The sequence below is a fragment of the Anomaloglossus baeobatrachus genome, chromosome 1, assembly GCF_048569485.1.
Source record: "Anomaloglossus baeobatrachus isolate aAnoBae1 chromosome 1, aAnoBae1.hap1, whole genome shotgun sequence".
Classification (NCBI taxonomy): Eukaryota; Metazoa; Chordata; class Amphibia; order Anura; family Aromobatidae; genus Anomaloglossus; species Anomaloglossus baeobatrachus.
Genome location: NC_134353.1, coordinates 764,455,898 through 764,470,426, shown reverse-complemented (window position 1 = coordinate 764,470,426; position 14,529 = coordinate 764,455,898). Strand labels below are relative to the sequence as shown.

Below are 14,529 nucleotides of genomic sequence, written 5' to 3'. Positions count from 1 at the left end.
AACATGGTCTCATTATACCACATCTCCTGGGCAGCGGAGGATGCATAAGAGAAGTATACAGACAGGACAGCATGGGATCACGGCTGAATCTTTTTGTGAAGTAAAACATTTCCTTGCCTGTTTTTTTAAAAATGTTACACCTCAAAGAAAGATTTTTTTGCTATTGCATGCTGTAATGTCTGTATAGTTTTTTACTACCTCCCCTGTACTGGAGCTGGAGTATGATCAGACCATGTCCCTTTACAGTCAGACACATCCATTACACAGTACATAGCAGGAACACATATATAAGATTATCTCAGCACAGAAACATTTTTCTTAAACACATCCAATTCTGGAAATTGTTTTTATTATTATTATTAATAAATTGTTATTTATTAAAATTAATTTTGTGGGATAACACCTTTAATGGTGTAGAGGCCGAGGCCGGGTACTGCATGTCCACTCCTATTCAAATCAATAGGTGGTGTATGGGCTGTACCCGGCCGCGGCCACCATATGGTTGATGGAACTTGGCTGTGCAGCTCCACAACTGATCAGTTTCAGCCAGAAATAGGAACAGCTAAGGCTGGTTTCACACTACGTTTATTTAACATCCGAACATAACGTTTTTTTGCTGCAAAAGCGGATCCTGCTTTTACAGCAAAAAACGCATGCAAACGCATGTGTTACTTTGCAGGATCCTGTCACTGGCTGTTTAGGGGCTGGCATTGGAGTCATGTGATCGGGAGTGAGGGGAACTAAACGTGCCAGACTGGGAGCCGGCTTCTGACAGCTGCAGACGCTCGTAACCAAGGTAAACATCGGCCTTGGATACCCGATATTTATCTTTACGAGTGTCTGCAGCTGCTAGGAGCAGGGCTGCCTGCACATGTTACCAACGTAAACATCGGGTAACTAAGAGAAGTGGTTACCCGATATTTACCTTGGTTACGAGTGTCCGCAGCTCTCAGGTGGGAGAGAGAGGGAGGAGAGGGAGGGGGAGAGACAGAGATAGAGAGGGTGAGGGAGACAGATCACGGGAGACTGGTTCTGGGCATGCTCAGTACTTTCTGGGCATGCTCAGTACAAAAGCAGGATCCTGTTACAACGCAACTCAACGCATTCTGCTAGGCAGGATCCAGCGCTCATTGAAATGCATTGCAGCTCGCGGCGCAATGTGAAGGATCCTGTGAGATGCGTTATTTTGACAAAGGTAAAAAACGCTACAAGTAGCGTTTTTGAAACATGTTAAAATAACGCAAAAGTACGGATCCTGTGTCTAACGCACGCAAACGCATGCGAACGCAGGTGGACGCGAGTCCATTGCAAATGCATTGAAGTGAAAACGCATTTGCACTGGATCTGTATTTCCGCTAAAATAACGTTATGGACGGATGTTAAATAAACGTAGTGTGAAACCAGCCTAATCAGTGGAAATGTTGGATGTCATACCGCCACCGAACAGATATTGATGACCTACCCCAGCCATAGGTCATCAAAGTAAAAGTGCTGGATACATCCTGTAACTTCTACAATCTATATTACTGAACCAAGCAAGGATTACTATGATCGTAACTAGTGATTACAGCCACTTGTAGAACCTTCACGGAGCTTTGGCTCCAGTGATGAAATCCAATCCCGGCAAATCTCCACCACACCCTTCATTATTTGACTAATCTTTACGCTGAGAGACTAAGATTTACTTATTCGCAAGCCTCGCTCTGACCTCACCGCCTACTAAACCTGTTTTTCGCAGATCTTCATAATCCTTCTCTGTAACTAATCAAAGCTCAAGCTCCTTTTAATATAATCAGAATAAATAACACGTAACTTGTATTTTATCCAGAGACAAGTAAAAATAACAGTCTCTGGAAATTCTCAGCAAAGGGCGCCTGGATCACTACAGCTATGAATCTGTAAACGCTTTCCTTCAGGTTTTGATGTCTGAAAAATGTTACTGTAACAAGAAAATGATAAAAGACAAACTAAAATACTCAGACAACGTTCACCAAATCCATAGTCTGGCATTCTAAGGATACATGATTGGGTTTATGGCGCATGGATGGATTGTATGACCATAGCCACATCTCATCTGAGCAGTCTACGATATCTTTGGGAACAAATGATCCCAGCACAAGTTCTTCCAGGACGCCGTGTATAAATAAGCTGACAAAGTGTTTGCCTTCCACCTCATTGGAACTTTCTGTTTAATTTGCAGAGCTTGGACTACGTTCACAAGTGCATGTCGTGAAACTTCTTAAAGTTTCTGCGAGCGGAAGACGGGAATCAGCAGCAATTATGGCACGCAGCCAGTTCTATGTAACGATAAGTTTTCATCCATACAAGGACTTTTGGAAAGGCCTTCCACAGGCTTTACAATAGCACGTATGGCAGAGAATGTGAGATCACAGAGGCTCTTCACCTTGTCTAAGGAGAATGAATCCATTCCAAAGTAAATTATGAAACCACATTAACGGCAAGTCACGAGGGATTTCTAACATCATGGCCTAATACAATGTGACATGAATACCAACATGAAATCTACAGATGAACCCACTGTTAAAGCAGATTTGTCACCAGTGTTCACAATACAAATTACATCTAATATATAAAGCTGAGTGTGTGTGTGTGTGTGTGTGTATGCATGTCCGCTAAAGGAATCCGAACCGTCGCATTTACAATCAGGAAATTTTGCACAGACGCCTCATGTGACCCAGGAAGCGTGGTAGACTATGGTTTGACAGAAAAATTTAACCCTGTGCTTTACAGTTAGTCTCTAAAATCTTGCCGCCATTAAACTGAATGGAGGTGGGAGCTATAGGTTATTAATAGCAACTGTCAGTGGTTGCTATAGGAACAAAATAAACTGTTGGTTGAAGCTTATGCGTGAGGTTATATGATGTCGGTGGAGAGATGGATAGAGAGACAAAAAAAAGACAGACAGACAGAGACACAGACAGAGACAGATGGGGAAAGAGACAGACAGATAGACGGGGAAAGAGACATCCCTGGAAAGAGACAGCCCTGGAAAGACACAGACGGGCAAAGACACAGACGGGCAAAGACACAGACGGGCAAAGAGACAGATCTGGAAAGAGACAACCCTGGAAAGAGACAGACGGTCAAAGAGACAGATAGTCAAAGAGACAGCTGGGGAAAGAGACATCCGGGGAAAGAGACATCCGGGGAAAGAGACAGACCGGGAAAGAGACAGACCTGGAAAGAGACAGACCTGGAAAGAGACAGACGGGGAAAGAGACAGCCCTGAAAAGAGACAGTTCTAGAAAGAGTCATTCGGGCAAAGAGACAGCCCTGGAAAGAGACAGCCCTGGAAAGAGACAGACGGGGAAAGAGACAGTCCTGGAAAGAGACAGACGGGGAAAGAGACAGCTTTGAAAAGAGACAGCCCTGGAAAAAGATAGACGGGGAAAGAGACAGACGGGGAAAGAGACAGCCCTGAAAAGAGACAGTCCTGGAAAGAGTCAGCTGGGCAAAGAGACCGGGAAAGAGACAGCCGGGGAAAGAGACAGCCGGGGAAAGAGACAGCCCTGGAAACAGACAGACGGGGAAAGAAACAGCCCTGGAAAGAGACAGCCCTGGAAAGAGACAGACGGGGAAAGAGACAAACGGGGAAAGAGACAGACGGGCAAAGAGACAGATGGGCAAAGAGACAGACCTGGAAGGAGACAGACCTGGAAGGAGACAGACCAAGACAGACGGAAAAGAGACAGACGGGGAAAGAGACAGACAGACACACACACATAGAGACAGACACAGAGATAGAGACAGACAGACAGACACAGAGACGGAGACCGATAGACTGATACAAATACAGACATAGATAGAAATAGTCAGACAGAGACATAGACACAGACAGACAAGGAAAGAGACAGACAGACAGACAGCGACACACAGACAGAGACAGAGAGACAGTTACTATCCCGGGCAATGCCCGGGTACTACAGCTAGTACATTATAAAAAGATCTCATCTACTTAATGCAAGAATGGATCAATAATTCCTTAGTGCTTAATATTAAAATGCTTATTTTAATTTGCAGAATTATATGGCTATTCTGAAATGGATTTTCAAAGTAAGTACACCAGACTCATCAGGTTTACTAGATCTGTTTAATAATGTCTGTAGTTTGTATTGGGAAATTTGGGTACAGATCTGCTTTAACATAATATAAAGCCTATGGGTCTCTATTGTGCAGTGTGTTTTTCTGCATCGGGGCTTGGGTGATCGGTGAAAGATTCAAGACCATAAAGGGGGCTTTACACGCAGCGATATCGCTAGCGATATCGCTAGCGAGCGTACCCACCCCCGTTGTTTGTGCATCATGGGCAAATTGCTGCCCGTGGCACACAATATCATTAAGAGCCGTCACACGGACTTACCTGCATAGCGACGTCGCTGTGGCCGGCGTACCGACTCATTTCTAAGGGGGCGGTTCATGCGGCGTCACATCCCGCCCACCTCCTTCCTTCCTCATTGCCGGCGGCTGCAGGAAAGCTGTAGTTTGTCGTTCCCGGGGTGTCACACATAGTGATGTGTGCTGCCTCGGGAACGATGAACAACCTGCATCCTCAACAATCAACGATTTTTTTGAAAATGAATAACGTGTCAACGATGGACTATTTGGTGAGTATTTTCCATTGTTAATGCCCGCTCATTGGTGTCACACGCAATGACATCCCTACCGATGCCGGATGTGCGTCACGGAATCCGTGACCCTGGCGATATATCGTTAGATACGTCGTTGCGTGTAACAGGGCCTTTACTCCCATAATCTATAAGTTCTTTCAGAGGCCTTAAGCCAGTAAACAGTTTAAAATTTTGCACAGTGCAAAAATAATACATTATCAGTCATAGCATGTGAGCAAAATTCTTGACAAGCTGCAATTAGTAACAAATTAAAGGTGCTGTGGATAATTACTAAATATAACTAATAAAACTATCTATATATCTAAATCAAAATCAGTGACATAAACATTGAGATTTACTTCTTCGGTTTGTTTTTTCTGTTTATATTGATTTAGCTTTTGTCTAATACTCAGATGTGCAATTAAAGGGTATCTGTCAGCAGGTTTTTACTACTTCATCTGAAAGCAGCATGATGTAGGCTGAGTAATCTGAATCCAACAGTGTATCACTTAGATTACTGGCTGCAGCCCTTCTGATACAATCAGAGCTTTTAGATTTAGCAAACGGCAGAGCGGAAAGCACTACCCTGCCCACACCAGGCTCTCTACAGAGATTTTACATTGACACTGAGGTGTCAATCACAGTAGGGGCATGTGGACTGCCACGTAGGCGTTAATGTTGTCTAGCAATCACTAGGTGATAAAGCCTTTAATTTAAGTAAACAACATCACACAGATTTATAATAGAGGCACAGTTGATTTCTGTTGTTTAACCCCTACGGCATGCTGTCCTCAGATTACATAGCAAAAGCCTGCTGACAGATTCCCTTTAACATGTAGGGGTGTTGTAATATTGTTTTAATACTTCACTTTAATACTAGGTCTAGATGTCAAAATTGTCTTGCAAAACTAGTCTCGTTTAATGTCATTATCCTAAGGAGAAGCTTCAAAATGTAATTTAAAGTGGTAATCCACTTTCCAAAATGATGGCCTATCCAATGGATAGGTGATAATTGTCAGATCAGTGTGGGTTCACTGTGTACCGCAGTCACATAGACAAGGAATGGAGCAGAAGGGTGCACATGTGGATGAGTGTTTCATTCCACTTCTCTTGGTCACAGTTTTGGAGCCAAGAAAGAACTAGGGGAGACTTGAGGAACATAATTCCCTTATTCTTGTGATCAGTGGAAGTCACAGAAAATCTAGTGGACAGATGATAATTTTTGGAAACTGGAATATCCCATTAAGTGTTCATTAATAAATGGTCCTAGCTGTATTATGACAAACCTGTTTTCCAATACTTTGTTAGTTGACTTCTGCCATGTGGATTGCTCCATATGGTCATTGTTGTGGGTGGTGATTTGGATCCACACATATTAATATAATATGTGCACTGTATTTAGTATCCACGTCCTCCACCTTTCTGCTTTATATCTCAGTAGCTGCACTTTATTACTTAAAAAACAAGTGTTGAGGAAAATGACACACAGTGCAATAAAATCCCAAACTAGTGTCCGTATGACTTAGTGTGCTTATGATAAAGATGTGCAGCCAATACGCAGTACAAAGAGTGCTGCCAAGGGGCCATTAGACCAGCATTTCTCAACTCCAGACCCCAAGGACACCCAACAGGTGAGGATTTAAAGAAACCTATGTAAATTTCAGATGTACTAATTTACTAAAAACTAAAAGTATTCTTAAAGCACCTCTCCAGTGTTTTGTTTTGGTTTTTATTTCAGCTGGAGTGGTGCTTTTAATCTAATGTTCCTGACCCTAGTATTATACTCACCACTGACATCTTAAGCTTATAAAAGCGGTGGGCGCGCTGGTTCTGTGACACCATCTTGTGACCGTAACTTCTGACTGCTAGAAGTCAGAGGAAATGATCACAAGCTCTCAGTGTTAGTCTATGCGAGCAAGAACGAGGCTCTCATAGACTTGCATTAAAAAGTGACCTCAGGCTCGCTGCAGCAAACACTGAAGCAGCCGGCAGGTCACAAATTGCTGGAGACTGACAGGAGCGGCGGTTATAGAATGTAAAGATTGTGGCGGGTAATTATCAGACTAAATGCAGGGAAGTTATCTTAGAAGCACCACTCCAATGGTAAAATAAAAAAGATGCTGGAGTGAAGCTTTAAAATACAAGTTGATAAAAAATTGTCCCAGAAGGAAGAAACTGGAGGCTTTGAACATGTATTTTGCCTCCGATATTACAACACAACTAAATATTTATCCCTTGAAAATGCAGAAAAATGTGTTTTATATAATATATTTGGTGCTTTAAACCAAAAATTATTGTTTTGTTTTATGAAGTGACCTAACGTTTCACCTTTTTATTCTGTATATAATCATTAGATTCATGAATGTTCACCCCTCCATGGTAATACGCCCATCATTTCTGGCCACGACTTCTCTCCTTTCTGTTTTTACATACATTGCTATTGTCTTCTCACCTTTTAGCAGGGATTATACGTATGACTTTTATGCTTGCACTTTGCAACTTTTTACTCTTTGGGGGGCAATTCCTCAAAGGTTCTATGCATAAAATGCTTTGTAAAGTTGCACAATTTTTGTGTAACTTGTCGTCGTCATAACAGTTTTGTTCAGCTCCACCATAATGGTGGAATGGAAGAGGATCTGGGGGGGGGTGTATGGCCCCGCCTGCAAAGCAAGTTTATCAATGGTGGCGGCATTTTCATGACAGAAATATTACTCCAGTCCCTGATGTATGACCTTTACAAAGAGGCTCAAGACACTAATATGATGCGACAAACTGCTGATGATACACCATTGATATGATGCTCCAGACTAATTTCATTAAGGCTGGCATCTACAAAAACATTGTTAATGAATCGGGTCATTGTCATTATGCAGGAAGAAAAACTTAATACAAGTTATATATATATATATATATATATATATATAGCAACATCATGACTAGAGATGAGTGAGGCCGAACACAGACTTTACTAAAAAAATTGGTGTTCGAGTTTGGGTGCTTTAGGTATGCAATCCACTCGCGCGAGCATCACTGTGCTCGGGTACGCTCGATGCTCGATCCAGTGTGAGCTGAGCAACTTGCAGTCTTTGATCGGCTCACATTGGGGGTAATAGCAGCGTAATTGGATGTGGTGTGTACAAAAAAAAAAGAGACCACCCCGCCTTCTTTCCACCGAAAGTGAACTGTTTATGGTTGGCTGTATGTGGGCGGAGACCCAAACTGCCCAATCAGTGACTTCCAATAGGGTTTGGGTCAAGTCCAGGTCCCAAACCAAATTTTATCTAAAGTCTGGCTCAACCAGCCGAACCCGAACTTCCACGAGTTCACTCATCACTATTCCAGGCCCATTAGTCTCATAACTATCATAGCTGTCTTGTCTGTATGCTTCACTTTTCTTCTAAGTCTTTACAATGAAAACTACATTTCTACTTTGTGCTAAGCCTAGCATTTGTACAACGCCAGTGTGGAGATCTGATGAGCAGAGAACATATCTGAAAATCTTCTCTTCTATTGTGAGTGAATATAAAAATGAGGAAATGCGCAGCTCATTTTTGCATTGAAATCAATAAGTGTATTCTTCCTAGGGATAAAGCATAAGTTTACCTGTCCTAAGCCAAGTGTGTATGTAAGGCAATTATCTTCATGGCAATTTTATAATACATTTTACTGCTATTTTCGGAGTCGCTGCCTTTATGAGTGGGATTACGTGTCAGGTTGCAAAGCTTCTAAGGAACCTACAAGCAGAAAGGGGCTAGTGGCAGCTCTTTTACAGCTATTATATGTATATCATCCTTATATGGCATCCTAATTGGTTTACAAAATAAAAATGATAAATTTGATAACCTGCCTTATAATTGCATTGCTGCTGCTTGTAAAGCCAATCATTTTTATAAACAGGAAAATATTCTTTATCATGCAATTGTCTAACATACAGGCAATGTGAATTTTACCAGCATGTTAATGGATTGAATACACTAACTCTTGTATCGTTTTCCTACAACCTGGCTTACTGTCCCTAATAATTGCCATGGCAGCTTTACTAGCAACATTCAGATAGTGATCATTGCTGGAATTTTCTAAATGACACCGAGTCTTGGGTCAGCAGCTGTGATCAGCAGTGAAGAGCACTTACTGAATCTTCTTGGTAAAGTTTTTGGAGACGATTCCCCCCTCCTTCTGCTGTTCTTCGTGATTCCCTACAATTAGAGACAACAGAGAACACACAATAAGATACAAATCCACGCCCAATGTATTGTACAGGTACATAATCCCTAAACTCAAGCTACACATGTAGCAATATTATAACCCAGGTATGGTAAATTCTACCAAAACATGCAAATTCTGATGTAAGTATTGTAAACGCTGAAATATCTGTCCAAAACAGATATTATGTCCGTCAGTATTGTAACATGGATTAAAAATTCTATATGACTCGATCAAATTATTTAAAACCAAAAAAATATGACTCCATGTCTAAATCAGAACCAGCATCCTTGGTGTGGAAAGCAGAAAACAATAACAATGAATTATATATGACTGATCGTCGCTTTCCAGAAAAGTTTTGTGTATTTAAAGAATTACTCCCAGCAAAGTTTTTATCCTCTTAATATATTGCAATCATCATATTATATAGCACTGTGTACTTACAATTTTTAATTTGTTCCCAGTTAATTCTTCTCTTTCCCATTAGGTCTATGACATCATGAGATTAAAAACTGACTAGCTGAATCCTTCTAAGCTCTATGTAGAAACAGGAAATTAATTTTCAGAACAAGGGGCCTATTTATTATATTACTCAAATGTAATAGGGAAATATTGATTTCATTTACATATTTTAACTATCTTATTCTTCAGCCTGACCTTATAACATATTTCATGACAACTGAGAAATCTGAGGCTTTTATTAGCTTTTTTGTTAATCATAAGTCATTTTTATGTTAATATTTTTTACTTTGGAGCCAGCAATTAAATCTGTGAGTAGATTCAATCGTTACTGGAAATTATCTGCGTTATTTGCCTACACACTTTTGAACCGTAATTCTTTAATTGGATTAAAAAGTTACAAGTAAGAGTCAATGATATGGCAATAAGCTACTTAGGTTCTTTAATGCATATTAATTATAAAAATGATCTGAGCTGTTACTTTGTGCTTTCTTTCAACCCTCCCTATCAGCTGTTCCTTAATTTATTCTCATGCACATGGCCCTTTGGTGCAGCTGTTACTGGAGATGTCAAAAGGGTCATTTGCAGCTCTGAAATATTCACACTCCAGTTGTCTGAATATACTTACAAATAGTATTATTCTCCAAGGATCTAAAAATAAACTAACTGTTCAGATACATCAACATAATGCAGCCTATGTTAGTCAGTAAGAATGAAATGTTCACCGTATGTCTAGTCGATATCATGGGCCTAGTAAGTTTGACACATTAACTGGTTCTTGACCATTGACAAAAATGTATACCGTAGTTGAGTACAGTTCCTGCATTTTTGTTAGGCTGGTCTTGTGGGTACGGACAGCATAAAGTCTCTGCTGCATAACATCACCTCTGTCACCAAATTACAGTGGGTACGGAAAGTATTCACTCTTTGTTTCTTTGCAACCATTTAGTAATTTCAAAAAAGTTCATTTTTTTTCTCATTATTGTACACTCTGCACCCCATCTTGACATAACGAAACCAGAAATGTAGAAATTTTTGCAAATTTATTAAACAAGAAAAACTGAAATATCACATGGTCATAAGTATTCGGACCCTTTGCTCAGACATTTATATTTAAGTCACATGCTGTCCATGATCCTCCTTGAGTTGGTTGTACTCTTTCATTGGAGTCCCGCTGTGTTTAATTAAACTGATAGGACTTGATTTGGAAAGGCACACATATGTCTATATAAGACCTCACAGCTCACAGTGCATGTAACAACAAATGAGAATTATGAGGTCAAAGGAACTGCCAAAGGAACTCAGAGACAGAATTGTGGCAAGGCACAGATCTGGCCAAGGTTACAAAATAATTTCTGCAGTACTTAAGGTTCCTAAGAGCACTGTTACGAACTGGTGCTGTCATAGCCACAAGCAGCCTGCTGAGGTTCCTGTTGCGCCCAGGCGCCGGCTGTAGTTTTTGGCCGTGCCTCGGGTCGTCTAGCTGGCTGCTCCTTCCACCACGTCTGGGTGTGGAGAGGCGTCTAGTGCATATGCACGCGCCGATTCACCCCAGCCAGAGCTTAAGTCCGGTGTTTTGCCTAGTGAGCATGCTCGGCCTGATGGTGTCATTTCTGAGACTAAGTCCTCAGTTCAGGCTACTGAGCATGCTCCCAGAATTAATCCTAACAGCCTCTTTGCACAGGTACTTGGACTTCGTGCTGTGTCTAAGTTCTAGCATGTGCCTTCGGAGCATGCTCAGGCAGATAGTCTGATTTCTGAGTCTGTTGTGCAAGCTGCTGAGCATGCTCAAGCACTTAGTGCATCAGAGGCTAGGTCCAGTAAGGACCTCACTGAGCAGGTCCATGAGATGGCAGGCCCTGATAGGGCAGAGAGTGTCAGGTGTCCTGATGACGTGACCACTCCGGACTGGCTTCCAGAGGCCCGCCCCAATGATCTGGCACCTCACCATTGGTCATCAGACGATGACTGGTGAAGTGTTTGGGGCGTGGCTGCCATGATGTCATCAATGATGTGGCGGTTCCGGATAGGCTGCTGGTGACGTCGCTGATGACATGGCACTCTGCTATTGGACCTTGGTGGTTCCACCCTGAGTTTGGGGCCTACCCAGGTTATAAAAGGGGCTGGAGACAAGATGGAGGGGCGCAGTCTTCACTTAGAGTTCATGGTGGCATAAGCTTTGTTGGAAGAGGTAGGTAGGGCTAGGCGAACGGTGCCTGTTACGCCAAGATTCGTGGCTCAGCACATCAGGGTCAGGCACCATGCTTTCTTGCTGCTGTTCCAGTTGTGCTATAGCAGTTCAGTGGCGTTAACTGGGCTGCGGCTGCTGCGTTACTTGTCCGGTTGTCCTCTACCCACACGGACAGCATACCTGCTGCGCCACCTGTCCGGTTGTGCCCTCTACGCGCATGGACAGCGTATCCCAGAACCCTTGTGGAGTTAACAGGGTGTTCCTGGATTGGGTGTGTGAACCCTTTTTCCCTCCTCGGCTTCCCAGTCAAATGTTACTGGTGTGACTACCTGGTCTGACGTGTCCTTCACACACGTGCCCAGTCAAGTGGTGACCAGAAACGCTAACCGGAGGACCGCTCAGTCTCTCGTGTCTTACACATGTGGCCGACAGGGCGCTGTTGCGACGGTCTTCTCGGTCAACGCTACCTGGTCACCATCTGGCCTGACATGTTCCTTGCACACGTGGTCGGAGTAGCGCTCGTTCCACCCAAACGCTAACTGGGTTGTCATCCGGTCTGATGTGTCCCTAGACACGTGACCGGTTCCCAGGTCTCCTGGGTTATCTCTGAGTCATCAGCTCTATAGTCTCCACCTAACCCACAGGGTGCCAGCAGCTCCATTGCCATCTGGAGCACGGTAGGCCCCAACTGGCGATTGGGATATATACTCCCTGGTCCTAATCTGCCGGTCCCCCCGGAACAAGCACGGTGGCTTCCATAATCCATAAATGGAAGAAGCCAAACCGAGCTATCGTGGGAGAAGAGCCTTGGTGAGAGAAGTAAAGATGAACCCCTAGATCACTGTGGTTGAGCTCCAGAGATGCAGTAGGGAGATGGGGGAAAGTTCCACAAAGTCAACTATCACTGCAGCCCTCCATCAGTCGGATCTTTATGGCGCAGTGGCCCAATGGAAGCCTCTCCTCAGTGCTAGACATATAAAAGCCTGCACAAAGTTTGCAAAAAAACACAGAAAGGACTCCCAGACTATGAGAAATAAGATTCTCTGGTCTGATGAGATGAAGATAAAACATTTTGGTGATAATTCTAAGCGGTATGTGTGGAGAAAATCAGGAACTGCTGGATGTGATGGCAACCAATTGGTGCCCTGCCATCACATGGGCTGGACCAGTGATGTAATTCTGCCCATGTTAAATGTAGGTGTCAAAGATTGACAGCAGCATTTATCTGGTTAACAGCCACGGGTAGATCTCTCTGATCCATCAATGGCTGTTAGAGGCACTTGATGGCTGATTAAATCAGCTATCAAGTGTCAGGAAAGATGTGAGTTTATTGTGTGAGCTTACTTCAAAGGCAGTGATACGGCCAAAGACGTACAATGGTGCTCAAAAGTTTACATACACTGGCAGATTTTTTGCTTTCTTGGCCTTTTTTCAGAGAATATGAATGATAACACAAAATCTTTTTTTCCACTCATGGTTAGTGGTTGGGTGAAGCCATTTAATGTCAAACTACTATGTTTTATCTTTTTAAATCATAATGACAACCAAAAACATCCAAATGACCCTGATCAAAAGTTGACATACCCTGGTGATTTTGACCTGATAACATGCACAGAAGTTTACACAAATGGGTTTGAATGGCTAATAAAGGTAACATCCTCACCTATGATCTGTTCGCTTGTAATCAGTGTGTGCATAAAAGCTGAGTGAGTGTCTGGGATCCAGACAGACTCTTGCATCTTTCATCCAATGACTGACGTTTCTGGATTGTGAGTCATGGTGAAAGCAAAAGAATTGTCAGTGGATCTACAGGAAAAGAGAGTTCAACTGTATAAAACAGGAAGGGGATACAAAACGATATCCAAGAAATTGATAATGCCATTCAGCAGTGTTCAAACTGTGATTAACAAATGGAAAATCAGGGGCTCTGTAAAAACCAAACCACTATCACGTAGACCAAAAAAAGTTTGTTTGGGATGCAAAGAAAAACCCATACATAACATCAGCTGACATACAGGACTCACTGAAAACTAGCGGTGTGGCTGGTTCAGGTCGCAGAATAAGGAGGCACTTGAAAAAAAAATGGGCTGCATGGTCGAGTCGCCAGAAGAAAGCCATTACTGTGCAAATGCCACAAAGTATCTCACCTACAATATTTTCACCCAAAAAATGTTTTTGTTTATCCACCCTTATTATATAAAATATTAATAACAGAACCTTTTTGCGCTCATCATTTTAAAGTCTTGAACTTAAGGCCCCGTCACACTAAGCAACATCGCTAGCAACATCGCTGCTAACGAACAACTTTTGTGACGTTGCTAGCGATGTTGTTGTGTGTGACATCCAGCAACAACCTGGCCCCTGCTGTGAGGTCGCTGGTTGTTGCTGAATGTCCTGGGCCATTTTTTAGTTGTTGCTCTCCCGCTGTGAAGCACACATCGCTGTGTGTGACAGCGAGACAGCAACAACTAAATGTGCAGGCAGCAGGAGCCGGCTTCTGCGGAGGCTGGTAACCACAGTAAACATCGGGTAACCAAGAAGCCCTGTCCTTGGTTACCCGATATTTACCTTTGTTACCAGCCTCCGCCGCTCTCACTGTCAGTGCCGGCTCCTGCTCTGTGCACATGTAGCTGCAGGACACATCGGGTTAATTAACCCGATGTGTGCTGTAGCTAGGAGAGCAGGGAGCCAACGCTAAGCAGTGTGCACTGCTCCCTGCTCTGTGCACATTTAGCTGCAGCACGCATCTGGTAATTAACCCGATGTGTGCTGTAACTAGGAGAGCAGGGAGCCAGCGCTCAGTGTGCGCTGCTCCCTGCTCTCTGCACGTGTAGCTGCTTGCGTTGGTAACAAAGGTAAATATCGGGTTGGTTACCCGATATTTACCTTAGTTACCAAGCGCAGCATCTTCCACGCGGCGCTGGTCACTGGTTGCTGGTGAGCTCACCAGCAACTCGTGCAGCGACGTTCCAGTGATCCCTGCCAGGTCAGGTTGCTGGTGGGATCGCTGGAGCGTCGCAGTGTGACATCTCACCAGCGACCTCCTAG

The 14,529-nt window shown here is 43.1% G+C and overlaps 1 protein-coding gene across 1 annotated transcript in view; it reads right to left on the bottom strand.

Annotated features, from left to right (window-relative positions):
- Nucleotides 1-14,529, bottom strand: part of HSPB8 (heat shock protein family B (small) member 8) — a 73,694-nt gene that overhangs the window by 46,604 nt on the left and 12,561 nt on the right. The window contains exon 2 of the mRNA XM_075341854.1: nucleotides 8,761-8,824. Within this exon, the coding sequence (XP_075197969.1) occupies nucleotides 8,761-8,824 (64 nt within the window). The remainder of the gene's footprint in view (nucleotides 1-8,760; nucleotides 8,825-14,529) is intronic.